This window comes from Carex rostrata, chromosome 14, assembly GCF_964058835.1.
Source record: "Carex rostrata chromosome 14, lpCarRost1.2, whole genome shotgun sequence".
NCBI classification, from domain to species: domain Eukaryota; kingdom Viridiplantae; phylum Streptophyta; class Magnoliopsida; order Poales; family Cyperaceae; genus Carex; species Carex rostrata.
This window is the reverse complement of record NC_135931.1, coordinates 4,191,766-4,211,634: the sequence shown is the minus strand read 5'-3', so window position 1 is coordinate 4,211,634 and position 19,869 is coordinate 4,191,766. Positions and strand designations below refer to the sequence as shown.

Sequence of the window (19,869 nt, the reverse complement as noted above, 5' to 3'; positions counted from 1 at the left end):
ATTATTATATTTAGTTATGTTTTGTTGTGCGTATAATTTGTTGTAGTAATTTTTAGTTCAAACTTAGTGCAAAATTTTATTTGTCAAGTGTGTTTTATTTTCTACATTTTTTTTGTTTAATTTGATGCGGACATATAATTTTAAATATAACAGGAAAAAAAATTTAGTTCAAAAATTTTAAACACTGCGTAACAAAAGTACGAAACTAAAAACAAAGTTGGTGCGCAAGTTCAATTGGCGTACCTAAAATTTCATGTGCAGGTCCAGCTAGCATGGTGGTGGTTTTTGAATTTTGAAGTTTAAAGCGGTGACTAATTAATCTTGATTTTTTAATATGGTAACTTAAAAAATTGGACAGTGATAATTAACCCCGCAAAACCAACCCCGCAATTAACCCCGCACAAAATGTCAAAAAACTCCAGCTGTCATTTTTTTTCATAAGATATTAATACTTACGTACAGAAGTATTTATCTCGAAGAACGAAAGTATTTATCCCTAAGCACAAAAATATTTAGGGGACCATGCACATTTTTTTCATGGAGGGTGGGGGAATCTCAAATCACATGGGGGACCATGCATATTTTTAGAGGTGAGTTTTTTTTATCTCATTTCAATCTCGTCCATATTTTTCACGATCTATAAAAAATTTTGCGAATCTAAAACCACGAACGTTTTTTACATAATTTTATCTTTCAAATGAGATCTATGATGATATACTTTCGGACAAGTCGTTACAGAAGTATTTATCCCTCATCGTGCAAGTATTTATACCTATGCTTGAAAATATTTTTTTGCATATAATACTTATAATACTTGATATTGATACTTTCATATGTCAGTATAAATACTTATAATACATGATATTTATATTTTCATATGTCAGTATAAATACTTATAATACATGATATTAATACTTTCATATATCAGTATAAATACTTATAATAATTGATAGTAATACTTTCATATGTCTGTGTAGGTATAAATACTTGCACGATGAGGAATAAATACTTCTGTAATAACTTGTTCGAAAATATGTCATTATGGATCTCATTTGAAAGAGAAAATTACGTAGAAAATGTTCGCGATTTTAGATTCGCGATTTTAGATTCGCAAAATTTCTCATATATTGTGAAATATGTGAACGAGATTGAAATGAGATAAAAATAATTTGCAATGGGGGGATGGTGGGGAGATGGAATGGGGGGGGGAGTAATATAATTGTTCTAAAAAATTTGGGTAAATAATCCAAGCATAGATAAAGTGAATTCTAAATGAATTTAAAAGTGTTGTTTTTTTTAATTATTGAACGATAGATAGGTCCAATTTTCTTAACAATAATAAAAATCATGCAAAAATTGTCTAGTATATTTGGCCGGGATTTCAAACAGTTTGCAAAATTCGTTCCTCTTTTAGAATTCATCCGGTGGACGCGATTGAATGATCTGATTCGTTCTATCTGAATCATACTGGATATAAATCTGCTGTTATTCCAAAGGGATGACATGGCCCTGTATTCCTATCACAACCGTTCAAAGATTTTCATGCGCGAACCTTAAGGCAAATTTTTTTTGTGCCCGAATCTCAACAATTGTCAACGACTGGGATTGGAATAACAGGTCCTGTGATCCCTTTGGAATAACAAAAGATTTATTCCGGAGGATACGGACGAATCCGGATATTTTTTTTAAATAGAATTCCTTTAAATTATTTCAACGGAACAAGTCTTGTTTGGACGGATTTTCAAAAACTAGCCTCCACTAATCCGCAAAAAAAACCCATTCTAACGGCCACACCAAAATCCCGCCACAGAACCGCGGGTTGCAAAATGTGGAAATCAACCCTCCACCGATCCCTAGGATCGGTGGAGGTGAAGTATGAGATCTTTCGTGGCTACACTCTCTTCAGGTGCGAAAGTTGGCTCCACCGGTCCCTAGGACCGGTGTAGATTGCGTTTTTTTTGCTCCACCGATCCCTAGGATCGGTGGAGGCTAGTTTTCAAAATTCCATCCAAAGAAGACTTGTTCCGTTGAAATAATTTAGAGTAATTCTATTTAGAGAAAATTTCTAGTGTACCCATCAAAACTTTCAAAATAGCCAATTTCCCCATCAAAACATTGAAATAGCCAATTTCCCCATTCTAATTTGAAATCATTTCTTATTTCCCCATATCTTAATTAAAATTGAAAACTTAAGCTAAATTTATATTATAATTTTATTTTAAAATTTAAATGTCTATTTTGCCCCTCCTTTCTTCTTCTCCACCCCATCTTTTACAATGCCCTCTTAGCTAGAAATGATGGTTTGAAAGAGAAAGAAATAGAACTTCAAATTTATAACTAAACTAAAACATGTGTTTTCTAAACAAATTAACTTCTGACTGCCCCGTGATTTGATCCAACCGTACAACAACCTGTCAAATATAAGATTAGTATTTTGGAAAAGAAATACAAAATCATGCTGGAGATACTTAATCGTACCCAAATTGATGTGCATATCTGTGTGGATTGTATGCCTCAAGAATCACTCTACTGCCAAGATGAAGCGGCAACCAACTATGCTTGCCAAATTCTGATTAGAAATAGAAATTCCACATTTAGCAGATTGCCTAAAATTGGAGTGGAGAGATCTGACCGGACACGGAATATCCTTGAGAGGTTAGTAAAGCATACCTGATATGAGAATTGGTTCAATTTGGGGCATTGAATTCAAAGTGGGAGAGACAGTGCTGAAAGGTTTATGGATTCAACATTACCAGAGGTAATGGAGGTGGTATCGGATACTGCAGTGGTACATGGGATGCTTTTTTTATTCTATGTTTTAGTTTGATTGTATAGGGAAGTACAATGTGCTCTCATTGAAAGTTGTAAGCTACTTAGGTAGCAGTAATTGACAGCTTTGTCAGATTGATTTGCAAAAAAAAGGAATCAAGTTCGAGGCTTTGTTAGATGGCCATTATTGAGGCTCTGACACTTAGTTTGTTTAGAAAAATTATGTTTTAGTTTATTTAGTTATGGATTCAAAGTTCTCTTCCGTTTTCCTTTCAAACCACCATTTCTAACTAAGAGGAGTTTATCAATGATAGAGTGAAGAAAAAGAAGAAGAGAAAGGGGCAAAATAGACATTTTAACTTTTAAATGATATTATAATATGAATTCAGCTTAATTTTACCAATTTAAGTCAAGATATGGGGAAATAAGAAACAATTTGAATTTAGAATGGGGAAATTGGCTATTTCAATGTTTTGATGAAGAAATTGGCTATTTTGAAAGTTTTGATGGGTACACTAGAAATTTTCCCTTCAATTTAAAAAAAAATCTGAATCCGGAAGCAATCTCACAAGACCCAGACGCAAAGAATTCATACCACACAATAGCAGTGTGATCGGAACCACCACTTTGATGGAGTTCAATTGATTTCAATTCAATGGTATTCAATAGAAATGATTTCCAATTGAAATTTGTTGATCGGAATAAAAGTAAAAAGGAATTGAATTCAAATCTAGTTTGTGATTGAAAAGTCTATATAATAGAAGGAAATGATTTCACTTAAATAAAAATGACACTTTTATCCTTGCTGTGTTTCTTTGTTGAAATAATGATCATGTATTGATGACACGTCACTGGTACGGTACCAGTCATCAATACACGTCACTGGTACGGTACCGTACTTGATGGTCTGCCTTCTTAAGAAGCCAGTCCTCAACCATTATTTTTTTTGAGAAAAAGTATGGGTCAAGCCCTTACTTAATTCCATTAATAATGGTAAACTTACAAAAGTTTTGTAACAAAATTAAACACAAAATGGTAACAGCACAAACATCTGAGTCATAACAGACAAGTGAAGTAAGAAATAAAAGGGTCCAATCGCCCGAGAGAAAAGAAAAAAAAAAGAAGAAGCTGAAAACAGGAAAAAACAAATTTTTTGCAATAACGTCCCTGATATTCTCTTTGCTGTACCAGTGAGTATGCGTACCAGCAGGGTGGTAATTCTTCATCTTTACCAGCATCATAACCCCCATGCCGGTCTTGCATGTTACATCGCCAGTGGGTGATTTTTGACCCTTTTGCCTCTTTTGTCCCTCGCTATTACTCTTGTATGTACTGTTGGCTCCCTTGTCAGGGCGGTTGGTACCACGCCTCCGTACCAGTCCGCGTACCAGTATCATGCAAAAGCCATTGTTTCATGAATCAACTTCACATAAGGATTGTTGTTTATACTGTCCGCTCTACAACCACACAACAATTTGTCATCTAATTTAGCAAGTAAACAAATTTATTATCTTAAATTACAAGAGAAATTCAAACTTTGTGCTCTTTATTCTCCAATCCTTCAATTTTACCAAAAAAAACACAACCACAAAAAAGAAGGTATCCAAAATTGAGGAGCTTACACTGAAATTTTCTTCAATGAATCGCCCTTGCCAGTGGCTTCAACTTTTGGTATCGCTAATCAATCTGATTTCCACAAAGCGAAGAGATACTAGGGCTCGCTGGAACTTCTCTTCTTTGCTTTGTAGAGTTGCAGAGATCATGGATTGGAAGCAGAATATAAAGAGGAAGAGGAAGGGTATGGCTGGAAATAAAATACCGCCAAAATTTTGACAAATGAACTCCCGCCGAATCTCTTGGTTTTTCACGGGAAAATTTTTGGCGAAAAATCTCCCTCCAATTCGCGTCGAAAGAAATCGTTTCTCGTCGCTCAGAGTTTTCCGATCTGCAAATTTTGAAATACGTCAATTCTATTTCTCATTTAACGAGAAAGTTGTGGTTCCGATCACAGTGTAGGTATCTCATTTTTCTGAGTTCAAATCCAGTCCGTTCATTATATACTGGCACGGCACGAATTTAGGTGCCGCAACGGGATTAGTCCGGTTTCTGATCGGATGGTTTGAATTGAAAATCAAAACTATGAGGTAATGCAGAGGATCCAGAGTAGACCCATAATCTCTTCTGTGACGAATTCACACCCTCCGTGATATCTCATATTTTGCGTGACTTTTTGGAAAATCGTAACCGTTCAAATATGTTCTACACGAATCTCAAAGCTCATATAATACTGGCCCCTACGGTATCCCCGAATAGGCACCGGACACGTCGGTCACGCAAAAATATGAGCTATCTCAGAGAATACGCACTCGTTACTTCTGTGACCGGATCCAGTTCTAATTCGCATCCTCTGAGATATCTCAAACTTTTACGCGACTTTTTGTAAAATCTCAACCGTTCAAATAAGTTCTGCACGAATCTCAAAGCACAAATAATACTGGGTTTTTGCGCTGTCCCCGATAGGCATCGGACACGTCGGTCACGCAAAATTTGGGAGGATACGCACTCCAGGGTTTCTTCCTCCAATCGAGTTCCCGCTCCAATTTTCAAAACCCAGGGTTTCTTCCTTCACTCTCTCTTTCTTTCCGACACTCTCACTTTCTCTCTCTGATGGCACCTCCATTCGTGTTCCCGTCAGTTCTGAAAGACCTAGAAGAGAACCTGGAAGAAGATAGCCTCCGCGTGTTGTGTCCAGTTCACGTCTCTGGTCTCCGCCCCTCCCAAGTGGAGGATCTCGTCAAAGGTAGATTAACCTAAAACCGTACTGTGTAAATTACTTGCCATTTCCTTCTAAAGTTACACTATTTACGCTTTGATTGAATCTCCTATCTTTCTAGTCCTCTTGTCATAGACAATTTCACTGATAGTTGCATGTCTATGTCCTCAATATCAGCAGGGAGGTTACGAGGGTATATGCAAAGCGCTAGTTGTGAATTTCACTGATATCTGGGGTCACTGAAAATCCTAGCTGTTGGTTAAGCACAATTTTGAGTTTGCAATTAAATAACAACTTCGCTATGACCTGCCAGTTTCTGAACTCCACTCGACCATTTTTTTCTTTCTAGAATACCTGTTTCTTAACATTCTCTTTCCAAAACTGTGGGCTTTCTGCCACGAGACAGCGTAGTTAATTTTTTTTACTAACAACCATTAAAAATTTCCCCTAACAGGTGTGACCTTTGACCTCTCTGACCGGGAGTTGTTTTGCATTGAAGAACAAGATGTATTTGACCGAGTTTATTCCCTTGTGAAGGAATTTTCTACACTAACCCCTTCGTTAAAGCTTAATCTTGTCGAGACCCTCCGCTCTAATCTGAGCGTGCTTCTTCCCAGCATTGACTCGCTCTCTCGTGCTGCTGAGTCTTCACCAGGATATCGTGATGATGCGAGCAATGTCGCTGACCGCATGGCTTCTCATCTCAATGCGCTGAAGATCTACTCTTTCTTTCTTCTCTCTATCGCTACAGCTCAGGAATGTCAAGCTGAGACTGCTGGTGCTTCTAGTAAGGTCAGTTAATGTTTCTCCATTTGTTAAAAGCAGGCCTCAATTTTAACCCAGTTAAGCCTCAGTTTTGACTTTGTCTAGCTTGAATCTAGCCCTATTATCGCAACCAACCTGCAAGAAAAAATTCCAGTTTACCTACTTTCTCATGGACCGATTTTGACTTGGATTAGGCCTTATATATGCCACTAAGGTTCAATTGACCTCCAGTTCCCGTAATCATTCAAACTGGAGTCATTTTGCCCTCAAGTGTGCAAGTAATTGCCAAAAGAACCAAGAAAAAGACAGAAACGACGATAAAATATAAGGGGTGATAGTTTAGTTCGAATGGGGCATGGTATGATATTACCATAGAGCAGGAACTTTCCAATACCAACATGACCAGTTAAAGTCCGATCATGCCTCAAATAACACTCTTGCAGTTAGCCACTATAAACCAAGAGAAAGCTATGGGAGAGATATATCTGTCGTGTATTGTATCCCTGCAATACATGACAAATGAAATATCTGCATTTAGTATTACAATGATTTTATGAAGAATGTAATATGGGAATTCTAGCTTTTGAATTGCCTACATGCAGGAAGCATCAATTTTTTATTTTGTTTATTATTACATTGTGAGTACATTTGAATTTTGCTTGAAAAGCAAATGCATCTCTGTTGGATGTAGGCTGCAACACAAGGTAGGAAGAAAAATACAGTCTATGCATGGAATTGGGAGGCTCAAAGGGGCCGCATCATCAATCTGATAGCGAATTCTCTTGAAATAAATCTCTCTTTGCTTTTTGGCCCGGGTGAAATAGAGGATAGCTATCTGTCATTCATTTCAAAGTACTCCCTCAACCCAAATTTTTTTTCTTTTTCAATTTTTTTTTTTTTTTTTTTCATTTTAAGGATGACATACTTTGAGATATTGCATTTAGTTCTTAAAATTCTCAAGTTTTGCATAGGCAGACTCTTTGTTTTGTTGCTTTCTTTGTGGTAGTAGACAATAAGCCTACTAATTTTCATTTAACTAAAAAAAAATAAACTCTTCTTCTTTTGTTATTAATACATCTTTTTTTATTAGCATTGTTGATTATGGTATCGTAGAAACTTAAATAAAACAGCACTACCAAAACTTCACCATTGACAGCTGACATTTCTATGCAAAAAGCATGCAAGCAAGGCCTTACATCCAAGATTGTATAATTCAAGGATAAGTATCTCATGGATATATATGCACTTCCTTATCTATGAACTCATCACTTCCTTTTATAATGATCTTACTATGAACTATGTAGGTGCATTTTTACCTTTTACGAAATTCAAACGATAATAAGGGATGATGAAACAAGGAAAGGGCTCGGGCGGATAATAGGCACTGTTGGGACAAAGCTAGGTAGAACTGATCAGACATGCGCTTCTATTCTCCATGTTATCCATAAGTTTGACTATGTGGTGGCCCCAATTGCTGAGGCTGTAGCCTCTGCTGAGCAGAAGTACAATGATGGCAGCCTGGCAGTAGCTCTTATACGAGAGATTGGGCGTGCTGATCCCAAGGATTATGCCAGGTTTGAACTTGTTGATGGATCTGAATGATTGATTTTTTCGGTTAAAGCTTAACTTCTTAATCAAGCATTAAAGTAGTACAGAATCTCAATAGCAAACCGCTTTCGATAGTATAATAGCTGAATCTCAAATTTTTTAGATTTTTTGTTTCATTTTGATTTTTGGTGTTTACATGGGCGGGATTGGCATATGTAAAGGCCCCTATCACACAGACACAAGCAAAAGAAGAAAAAGAAAAAAAAAAAAAAACAGGAGCACAAATTGGCTGGGCCATGAGTAGGCATGGTATCCTACAATTAGATCTCATAACTAGTATCCTTGTAAATGGAATTTCCATTTTGATTTCTGATTTATGCCTAGGACTGGCACGTACTTGTACTGGTGAAGTTGACAACATAACGACCTTTTTGATATCTAAATTGTGATGCTTCTTCTTAATTTGTTAAATAAAACAATGGACCTATGGAACCTGTTAAGAACTATCTGTTATTGTATCAAAGATGTGAAGTAAATGGTTGTTCAACAAGTTCAAATAAAGAAAATGAATATTTGTTGATTTTGTAACTTCATTACCAGAGATACAGCTGGGGCTGAAAATGTGGGGAGATTCTTAGTGGAGTTGGCTGGACATACCCCCAGGCTGGTCTCAACCAATCTTGGGGTGTTGGTGCCACACTTTGGTGGAGATTCGTACAAGATTAGAAATGCCCTAGTGGGTGTTTTGGGAAAGATAGTGGCAAAGGCATTTAAAGATGTTGAAGGAGATGTTAGCTCTAAATCCTTCCGATTGAGGGGTAAAAATGCCATGCTGGAGATACTGCTTGAACGTTGCAGGGATGTGTCGGCTTATACTAGGAGCCGAGTGCTTCAGGTTTGCAAGTTTTTTGCTGCTTGTTAATTTAATTCCAGAGAAAAAATACAACCATTTTTAAGCCTAAACACGTGGTATGTCTGTCATCTTTATTTAGCAATCGCCATGCTGGCATACTATTTTGACCGAATTTGCTTTGCAGACCATTTCTGCTATGATATTCCTTTGAGACAATCCAGCAGAGTGCTCTTTGCTATTTAGTTTACCTTGTTTGACGTTTGGGGTTTTGGTTATGCCCATTTTGCTAGCATTTATATAGTTCTATTTTTTTTCCCTTCTGTTATTTCAAGTTCCCTATTAGTACGGTAGGGGAGGCCAATGGGGGTGGTATCAATCTGTGTTCATTTCTGGGTGGAAAATGACCAGGGCCATAATGCAGAATTCCAGGTTCAATTATGGCTTCATTACTAACCTTTAATTGTTCAGTACTGGTATGAACAGCTTTGTGCTAATATAACTGAGGAGATTACATTTTTGTTTTTGATTGAAACCCTTTCTTTCAGGTATGGGCAGAGCTGTGCGAGGCGAAAGCTGTTTCCATTGGACTTTGGAACGAGGTGGCCTCAGTAGCTGCTGGCCGTCTGGAGGACAAGAGTGCTTTTGTGAGAAAATCTGCACTGGGACTCCTCATCACCCTTCTCCAGCATAACCCGTTCGGTCCCCAGCTTCGTGTACCTGCTTTTGAGGCAACTCTACTGAGATACAAGGAGAAGCTCCATTTGATGGAACCGCCTCCCTCTCCTCCTCTGGAGGGAGTAGAAGACGATACAAATCCTGATGTGGGAGCCCCACAGGCCCCACCTGTGGGGCCCCAACAGCTTGAGGAAAGTGTTTCCGACAGCTGTCAGCCTGATCAGACTGATACACAGGAGGAAGCGTTGCCAGATATGGGGAATTTGGAGCAGATCAGAGCATTGGTGGCTTCGCTCGAGGCAGGTTTGCAGTTCTCGAGGCTGTTCATGTCATTAATGCCGACACTGGTGCAGCTCCTGGCATCACCAAATGCTACTGATGTCGAGAACACAATCCTTCTATTGATGAGGTGTAGGCAGTTCCAGATTGATGGATCTGATAAGTGCCTCAAAAAGATGTTGCCTTTGGTAAATGTTTTAATTGACCTTAAAAAGTTCATAAGAGTTGGAACTTGGCCAAATGGCTGCATAAGGAAATTATACTCTTTTCATTTGCAACTTTTAGATTCGTATAGTAAACCACAGAGGCTTGACCATTGACTATATATATTTGAATTAAAATTGTTTTCATTATTGGTTTTGGATTCCTTTTCACAATGTTTGATGCATATTTAGCAAAGTTCACCTATCTTGCCTTTACTTATGTTACTTTCTTCTTTGCCTGAAACAGATTTTCTCTCAGGACAAATCTATATATGAAGCGGTGGAGACTGCATTTGTTGCTATATATATAAGGAAAAATCCAATAGAGACAGCTAAAAATTTGTTAAGTCTGACAATCGATTGTAGCATTGGTGACCTGGCAGCACTTGAGAGCCTTGTTAGTTCAATGGTCCTTAAAGGGGAAATTTCATCTGGCACGGTAATTTTTTTAAGGAATTTCATAAATGTATCCTCAGAAAATTTTATTGGTTTGCATATTCAGTTTGTATATTTGATGTTGTACCCGAGGGGGATTGGTTTTGTGATGGGTCTATAAATCTCCAAATGTGAATTTTCCTCCAGCATATAATTAAGTTTTTGCAATTTTGCATTCACATCCTTGCAAAATTTTAATTGTTTGAATGCTCCTAGTTATATGCTTGATATTTCTGAGTCAGTTTACTTTGGTTCTAGCATGCACATCCAACTTGACAAACCATATTTGCTCTTTATTTCTTTTTTCTTTTTAAAGATCTCCGCATTGTGGGACTTCTTCAGTTTCAATGTGAGTGGATCAGGAGTGCTCCAAAGCCGTGGAGCCTTGTTAATTCTCTGCATGGCTGCAAAATCCACACCCTCAATCTTGGGGTCCCACTTGTCTGAAATCATCGACATTGGCTTCGGCCGGTGGTCAAAGGAAGAACCACTGCTGGCCCGTTTTGCTTGTTTAGCCCTGGAAAGGCTGTCCAACGAAGACAGAAAGAAACTAATAGGCAAGAACAGCCGGGTCTTTGGGTCTTTACTAAATTTGATTGTGGGCTTCTGGCTACCTGATAAGATCTGGTACACTGCTGTCGACAAGGCCATAACCACCATATATGCTATACATCCAGCACCTGAGATGTTTGCCTCAGAAATTGTGAAGAGGTCGCTTGATGCAGTATTTGTGAGCGGTATTGACGGTGGAGAGGATTCGCATTTGGAGTCTCTCTCCTCTGTACCAGTTGCAAAACTAGGAAGGTTTCTGTTTATACTTAGCCACGTGGCACTTAATCAGATGGTATATGTTGAGAGTTGTGTCAGGAAGATACAGAAACAAAGGGGGAGGAAAGACAAGTCAGGTGCTGTATCTGAGACCGGCGAAGTAACCGAGGTACTTATTTTTTTTTCTATTTTTATTCATTTGTTGTTGCTAACTTTTGGGCGTCCTTGGCTTTTGGTCCAGTGTCCATTGCCAGTTATCAGTGAAGCCATCTGTCATTAGTAATCTTCTGTGTCATTTGGTGTTGCTACTTTGTGGATTAACACAAAATTTGTTTTTTTTTTTTAAGGTTAGTGGCTATTGCCAACTATGACTGTATTAATAAGAAAAATATGTACAAAAAAATTGCTTTTCTATATGGATGCTTTGTTATTATTCAGCTGTGCAATTCATTATATGCTCTATGGCAGTGTTTTTCAAATTTAGATACTCTTTTTATCAAATAGCAATTCAGATACTAATTGACGTTTTTCTGTGATGGCAGGTGCAAAATATAAATGCAGAGCTGGGGCTTAATGCGACTGTAGATGTGGCACTTGACTCTCTTGCAGAAAAAGCGGAGAAGGAAATTATTTCTTCCGGGGAAGTGGAGAAGTGTCTTATCGGTCATTGTGCACCTTTTCTATCAAAGCTTTGCCGGAACTTTAGCTTGTTGCAAAAGGTGTGCTGCTGACCCTTTTCAGTTCTATGCTAGTAAAGAATTAAATTTATATACTACCTAGAAGTTTATATAAATTTTTGTTAGTGAAATTGTGCAAGTTGCTTGCATTTTCATTACTTGCTAAACACAACCACTTTAAAACTCTGGCAATTAAATGCCATGACAGTTGTTTTTAACAACTTTGTGACTGCCCACTAGGGCTGTAAACGAATCAAACCGAATCGAACTTACCCTAGTTTGAGTTTGATTTTGAATAAGATTCGAATCGAACTGGTTGGATTTGTTTCAAAACGAAATAATTTTGAATCGAATTAATTGCGAACTACAAATTTTTCAAATCAAAGTCAATCGAATTACGAACTATAATTTTTTTTGGCAGCCCTAGTTATACTGGTAGTTTATGCATTAGTTTTCTTCTCGCATAACAAAATTCACATGGTTTCCTTTTACCTTTCACGAATTCACACTAATGGATTATGGTGGCCAGTTCATGATTTTCTTACCCTTTACGCTGCTGTATTGATTAAAATCACGGCATGGACCTAAGCAAATGGAACTTATTCCATTGTTAATTTGTTGCGCTGCTGAAATATTTATCTATTATAAGTTACCATTATATTAATCATTTTGAGCTGTGATATAAGTTTGGTTCCTGCATTATTAAAGATTAATGGTTGAATCCATTAGTTGCATCATTTGAGATTCGAACCTAAATAGTCTGCGAATCAATTTCAAATGAATTATACCCAGTTTGAGTTTGATTTGAATAAGATTCAAACCAAACTGGTTTGATTTGTTTCAAAACAAATTAATTTCGAATCGAATTAAACTCAAATCGAACCACGAACTACGAATTATTTTGCCACTCCTACTGCCCACATTAGTTACAATGAAATGAAATGGCAAACTTCCCAATTAATAAATTGAATATTTTACATTATGAAAGATAGACGGATAGCGTTCAATTTAGTTTGTGCTGGGATTATCCTTGTCATTTTCTCATACTTATCATGCGATTCAGGCAATAATGAAACCTTATTATAAGTTAGAACTGACAGTGTGACTTCTCTTTTCAGTTTCGAAGCATTCACAAGTTCTCCAAAAATTAGAAAGAATGGTTTTCTCTAATTTTGTCTACAGTGGACTCCTTGTTGGGTCACTATCATCATTTTGTATTTTATTTTGCAAATCTTGCTGTAATATCTTTAAGGTTTCGTATGTATGTCGCGGTGGAAAGTCTGATTTGCTTGCTTGTTTCCAGATATTGTTTTCCTAGAGTGCAATTTTAACACTACTTATTTTCTTCTCTTGCAATTTTCAGTACCCAGATTTGCAGTCGTCTTCTATGCTTGCTCTTTGCAGACTGATGATTATTGATGCTGACTTTTGGTAAGAATTTAAATGGTTCAACCATTGATCTTTGTAACTACTATGTTTATTAAGGATTTAAATGTCTGATATATATTGTTACCGAACCTAACCATGTGAGTATTGCTAGGCCGTTCTAAACTCTTGGTACTCATGTCACTTCCATGAGGCTTATACAAAATATTAACTGATTTAATATTCTTTTTTTTTTTTAATATTGTTTCAAAATCACGCAACTTCTTTTCAGTGAAGTGAACCTTCAGCTGCTCTTCACAGTTGCAGAGAGTGCTCAAAGCGAGGTGGTACGGTCTAACTGCACCATAGCCATAGGGGATTTGGCAGTGCGCTTCCCCAACCTCCTAGAGCCATGGACTGAGTTCATCTATGCTCGCCTCCGCGATCCCTCAGTCACTGTTCGCAAGAATGCTGTCCTTGTCATCTCCCATCTTATACTCAATGACATGATGAAGGTCAGGAGAGATAGTACTTATCATATATATATGGGCAAGAAAATGAGTTGGGCTGTGAAGAAAATGAATTTGGCCCAGGTGTAGGCAACTTGTTCACTGGGGGTAGGCAATAGCCCAAAAAAACATGGGTCGAAATTATTTTTTCAAAATCCAGGGGTACCTACTGGGACTTACTGAGTCCACCCCTGTATATACTTATAGGATGGTTACTATTATGTTCGCTCCCTACACATGGAATATCTCTTATACTCCTACACCCCCTGATATCCGTTAAGAGAGTGGGTCAGATCAGGCCAAAACCATCCCAGTCAATGTCAGTAATCACTAATCAACATTCCGCTCTATGACTCCTGTAGTTTAGGTCAGGCCAACCAATTTTGGGTTTGGAGTTGGTTTTGGTGATTCACAGAAAAATAAATAAATTTGGGCCTTTTCTTTGTTGGATAAGATGGGTTGTGCAAGGTTTTATTTTTCTTTGTTGGATATGCTTTGCTAAGTACTTGTATGTAAGGTGCTCTTTTTATTTTTCTAAATTATTCTGATGATTGCTATTGTAGGTCAAAGGGTATATAAATGAAATGGCTACTCGAATAGAAGACAACGATGAAAGGATTTCTAGTCTAGCAAAGCTGTTCTTTCATGAATTATCAAAGAAAGGTATTTTGTGATGTATGATTTAAGTATTTCATTTCTTCTATATCATTAAATTTTAGTACTGGGTGCTACTAGCATCAACAATTCCAATTCCATATTTGTTGTTGTACCTTGTAGAGAATCTGACCTACATATTAAAATGCTAAAAAGGTCTTTCGCTGTTGTTAAAATGTTTTAGGTACATCCATTTGATATCTTGAAAAGTGTTGTTCAAATTAGAAAACTAAAAATTGTAGATGTGTTCTTCAATTTGACACATAGTTGAATGACCAATCAAATTCTAGATTGACTCCTACCTGACACATAGCTTATTTAAATAATTGAGAACGCATCAAATGGATGTACCATAGAAATTGGATGTATGCTAGATACCCGTTACAAAATACCAAAATTTACTATAGTACTTATATGTTAGTAACACTAGGGTGTTCTTAAGCTCACCAAGTCCCTTAGTGACCTTAACTCCAAACTGTTGAAACCTATCTATTTCACGAGTCATGTGTTTACATGTCAAATTTATAAATTTGTGAATTAATATAGTATAAAGTTGAGCGGTAAAATAAAGGTTTATGAATTAATTCTAATGCATAACTCCATTTTCATTATTTTTTGGCCGCTTGACTTTGTACTAAATTAATTCAAAAATTTATAAATTTTTGATGTAAATACATTACTCGTGAAGTAAATTGGTTTCAACTTCAACGGTTTGGATTCGTCATTTAAAGTAAATTTGATAGGTTTTTGAGTGAGCTTAAGAACACCCTAGTCCTACTTATATGTTACCTAAAAGTGTTTGTCGACTCCAGAAGCAAGCACGACAAATAAGAAAGAAAGATACACCTATAACAATTATAAAAAGCAACCCAGGATCAATTTCTTCACCACCTGTATGTTTCACTTATTAAAACTCTTATTGGTATAAGTTGACATACATCTCTCTCTCTCTCTCTCTCTCTCCCCCAAACTCCCTCTACTAGGAAACAATCCTATATACAATTTGCTGCCGGATATCCTGGGAAGGTTGTCTAACCAAGACCTGCCAGTTGATTCCTTTTACAACATAATGCAGTTTTTAATTGGCTCCATAAAAAAGGTTCTTATAAGTTTCCTTTTTCTGTATATTTTATTTGTTCATCTATTATTTTTTAAGTTCCACAAAGAAAGATCTTTTAGCGTATTTTCAATTTGGTTCTGTGCCTCTTTGGGATTTGCGAGTTTTGTATTGACTTGTTTGTTTTTTTGAGAGCGTGCAGAAGCTACACAGCATTTTGTATTGACTTGTTGATGGTTCATTTTTCAGTATTGATCTGCTTTACTGTTTCTATTGGGTTGAAAATGTTTTGAACTTTATAGTACAATTAGTAACTTTTTGTGGTAATAATATTACTTCAGGACAAACAAATGGATGCTCTTGTTGAAAAGCTCTGCAATAGGTTCAGTGGAGTAAATGGTATATTTTCTTATCCGTTATTTACTGGTGCTATTTATGAAGCAGATTATTGTTTTTAATGGGAACTTTAGTTTGTACAGTGTAATGTGCCTCTTAAAAACAAGTTTCATATCAAATAACAACTCCTTCCAGAATTCAGAGATAATGTAAAATTTATCTTTTCAAAACCAAAAACATAGATGTATTTACAAATTGTGATTGAAGGTATGACCAAAACCTAGGTTTGTCATGGTAGGCCTTATCCGTATTTGCCTACCACTTAATAGAAAAAAGGGTACAAGGAAATTATGTCGGCCTTATCAAATATTTAATTCTACTTCATTTTGTTTGCACATTTTTTAGATGTGAAGCAGTGGGAGTACATTGCATATTGTCTGTCTCAGCTTACTTTGACAGAGAGGGGATTCAAGAAACTGATAGAATCTTTCAAAGCTTATGAGCATGCCTTATCTGAAGATTTGGTTTTGAATCACTTCAGATCCATTATTGCAAAGGTTAGTTGTCTTTCTAGAGAGTCATTAAAACACCAAACAAGCCAGGCGTAGTACCAATGTTGTACCTGTGGGCAAGCTCTAATTATTTGATACTTGTTTAATATTGTGTTTCAAATGTTATTTTTTTTTATTATTTTCTTAATGCAGTACAAGAAGTTTGCGAAGGCAGAGACAAAAGCATGTGTGGAGGAATTTGAGGAGAAAATAGGCAAAATTCATGAAGAAAGAAAAGAGCAAGAGGTGACGGCTGAAAATGCAAAAATGCACCAGGAGAGGATTGGTACACTTGAAGGATTTCTAGTAAAAAAGAAAAAAGGACGAAAAGAGAACAGTGACACTACTGCAGAGGGTATACCTCTTTTTTATTGGTTTGTTATCTCTACTTACAGCATACAGTATAAATCTGTACCAACCATGAAAGGAACATAGGTTTTGATGTACATTGGGAAGAAATGGTGTCAAAATTTTGGATTTATACTTCTAATGATTTTACTAAGATCAATGGATTATAACAATAACAATAACAACCAAGCCTTTAGTCCCAAACAAGTTGGGGTAGGCTAGAAATGAAATCCAATCACACTAAGATTTAATGGATTATATCCCACAAAAAAAAAAAAGCACAACCAGATTTGCGTCGTATTTCAGCAATATAGCTGGTTTTTGTGTACTATTGCACATGTTATGCATATAATTCACCTTCAAAAAAAAAAACAAAAAAAGACACTGAAGTGGTGTTTGGGCAACATTGTTGGAGCTTGGTTTCATCTTTTTCACTAACATATATATCCTTCTATTTCTTTTTCACTTTTAAAGATGAAAATGGAGAAGTGGTTGACCCATCAGTACAGGATGGAACTTACACAGAAGAGGAATATTCGTATGAATCACACAATCTATCAACAGAAGAATCTTCAAGATGCACGTCTACTGCTATTTCAACTGTAGAAGAAGAAGAAATGGAGGTTCAGTCGCCAGTTTCTTCTCGTAAAGGTATCATTTTAGTTTAGTTGCTGTAATATCATAGCTTGCTTTTGGTGCTTAAACAATATTAGCTAATGGATTTATTGGGACATTAAAATGACCTGATCTCAACATAATATAACCTAATGGTACTGTCACCACACCTGATGCTACTGCACCGAAATCCTTGACATTGACTTCATATCTTTGCAAAATAGTCATCCCCAAGCCTCCTTATCTACGTGTATTTTAGATTCAAGTATCAAATGCTGTGTTTTTAAATCAGTAAAAAGCAAAAAATTACTAATTATAAGGGTACATTTGAAACTTTATTTTGGGTAGAATGATGAATTTCTTTTAATTGTGGGGCAGTTACATTGAAAGCAAAAACAAAAGTATGCAAAGGCTCTGCTGTGATAGAATCGGTGGCAACTAGCACTGTCGCAAGGCGCAAAACTCGGCAAACTCGAAGGTTTATTTCTGCTGTTGGTTTAATTTCTAGGGTTTATTTCCTTATCAGGTTTTGGTACCATTATATTTAGTTCTTAGTTGAGTTCAGTTCCGTCTTTCGTGTCATGTTGCTTGGGCTTTTGACATCCAATCAAGCTTTTAGAAAAATTTTAAATGGAATTTTATGGTAGATTGATAAATTAATATTTTTTATAAATATTTTCTGCTTTTACAAAATCCAAATTATAAATAACAGTTCTTGCTTTTAATAACATAACAAAATTCAATTTTATATTCAAATCAGTTTACGCTATATATATACCCATATATAGGCTGTGGCTAATTTGCTGCCGGCAGCATTTCTGCCGGCGGTGCTGCCACTGTTTTTTCTATTTTTTGATGTTCAAACGACAAATCTAAACCGTTAGATGTTTAATCTATATTATAATCTACTTGGAGACCAAATTTTACATTTTTTGGAATTTTTTTACTATATATTAAGCTGGTTTGAAAACCGCTGATTTCAATGCTGCAGAAATTTACTGAAATCAGCGGTTTTCAAACCAGCTTAATATATAGTAAAAAAATTCCAAAAAATGTAAAATTTGGTCTCCAAGTAGATTATAATATAGATTAAACATCTAACGGTTTGGATTTGTTGTTTGGACATCACACGGCTAAATATAGCCCCGGCAGCACCTCTGTCGAAATGCTGCCAGCAGCAATTTAGACAGACCCTATATATATATATTTTTTTTTTTTTTTTTAAGAAAAAAAAACAATCTCAGATCAGATTATTGCATTTCAGCCCTTCAATAGCTTTGAAAAATTACAAAGAATAGCTCTTCAATATAAAACTGGTTTTTAGACGCTCAATCTGGTTAATCATCCAAAATCTGCTAAATTATTATTATTATTTTTTACAAATTTTAACACTAAGCTGTCCAAAATTCAGTTTAATCATTCAAATAATAATTTGATTCTGTTTTGTTACTACTGCCTTGTACCTTGAAGTCTAGACCTATGCATGGTGGTTACAATATAAAACCAGTGAAAGCCAATACTAGGTTTGATTTAGGGAATTCACTCATGCTTGTTGCCATGAAAATGAAAATATTTGTTTGAACCTCAATTATTCATTCTTTATTCAATCTTTTTTCAAGTAGATTTTGAATTGCTCATGCAACAACTGCAGGTGAGGCTTGACTTCAATTTCCAAAACAATATGCTAGTTGTTCTGTATAAGCCCCAAAAATGCTCGCTTGAGTTGTTTCAATCGAGTCTGACATTTAAAAATATTTAATTTCAAGTTCTCTTTGTACAAGTAGGCAGATCTATAATCATTGTAAAGGTATCCTTTGATGTACTATCAAATGTATGATGCTCTCTAGAGTTCTTTCAAATGCATGATGTCTTTGAATGAATGAACACAATGGATGGAAAGATAAAAGGCCTAGCCTGAATCCTTCACCTACAAGTACAACAGATCGAACAATAGTTGTTACCAGATAAATCTTTTAACAGCAAGGTTCCATCTAGTCCCCTTTTTCAAGTTTCAAGCACCAGAAACATGGATGAGAGTCCTTTATGAACAATAATTGAAATTTGGAAGGCTAGATTTCCATCTTTAATCTCAGCAAAAAAAAGTTTCAAGCATCAGATAGTATGAATTCTAATGTTCCTTGAAATCTTATAAAATCTTGATGTGATTTCTTTTGTAAGCTTGGAGCATTTGTATTGAAATTTCTTTTTGATTTCTAAAAGAATGCTGGTACTTCCTATTTTACCTTTTGGGATGTAGCATGATTTTTCTATTAGAAAGATCTCTTTTTAAAGAAATCGTTTTCTAATCGTTCCTATTGGTTCTCATAATTTCTAATCGTTCCTATTGGTTCTCATAATTTCTAATCGTTCCTATTGGTTCTCATAATTTCTAATTTAGCAATAATTAATGATGTGGCTGCTAATACTAATTAAAAGTTAATTGCACGACTATAGAGGTTTAGACAATAAAATTAACTTATTAATTTCATGATCCTCTTATAATTTTAACATCCTGTCTTTTCGAAAAATGCTGAAATGCTTATACTACTACACTGTTTTGGATATATATCACACGCTGCACACAAGTTATCTGATGTCAACAATAACTGTCTGCTTGAACATGATCTTTTACCAGCTAATACCGTGTCATAGAAGCAACGCTTCTTCCATAAAAGGGGAAATTTTTTTA

General features: G+C 36.0%; 1 protein-coding gene and 1 long non-coding RNA gene across 3 annotated transcripts; one reads left to right on the top strand and one right to left on the bottom strand.

Annotated features, from left to right (window-relative positions):
- Positions 1-3,728: 3,728 nt before the first annotated feature.
- Positions 3,729-4,777, bottom strand: LOC144564927 (uncharacterized). Its single transcript, XR_013514782.1, has 2 exons — positions 4,392-4,777; positions 3,729-4,226 (listed from the first exon to the last, which is right to left on the bottom strand). It is a non-coding gene; the product is annotated as an uncharacterized LOC144564927 (long non-coding RNA).
- Positions 4,778-5,339: 562 nt separating this feature from the next.
- On the top strand, positions 5,340-19,046 carry LOC144565300 (binding protein). 2 transcript variants are annotated; one of them, XM_078315016.1, is made up of 19 exons: positions 5,340-5,569; positions 5,997-6,334; positions 6,999-7,159; positions 7,612-7,881; positions 8,456-8,750; positions 9,254-9,850; positions 10,113-10,304; positions 10,617-11,237; positions 11,611-11,787; positions 13,109-13,176; positions 13,403-13,625; positions 14,183-14,282; positions 15,257-15,372; positions 15,672-15,729; positions 16,072-16,223; positions 16,371-16,572; positions 17,040-17,216; positions 17,559-17,658; positions 18,832-19,046. In XM_078315016.1, the coding sequence occupies exons 1-19, from the start codon at positions 5,437-5,439 to the stop codon at positions 18,833-18,835; spliced, it is 3,984 nt and encodes a 1,327-aa protein (XP_078171142.1). In that variant the 5' UTR covers positions 5,340-5,436; the 3' UTR covers positions 18,836-19,046. The 2 variants fall into 2 exon arrangements, with proteins under 2 accessions (XP_078171142.1, XP_078171143.1); XM_078315017.1 differs by lacking the exons at positions 17,040-17,216; positions 17,559-17,658 and having other exon boundaries at positions 18,832-18,876.
- The last annotated feature ends 823 nt before the right edge of the window (positions 19,047-19,869 follow it).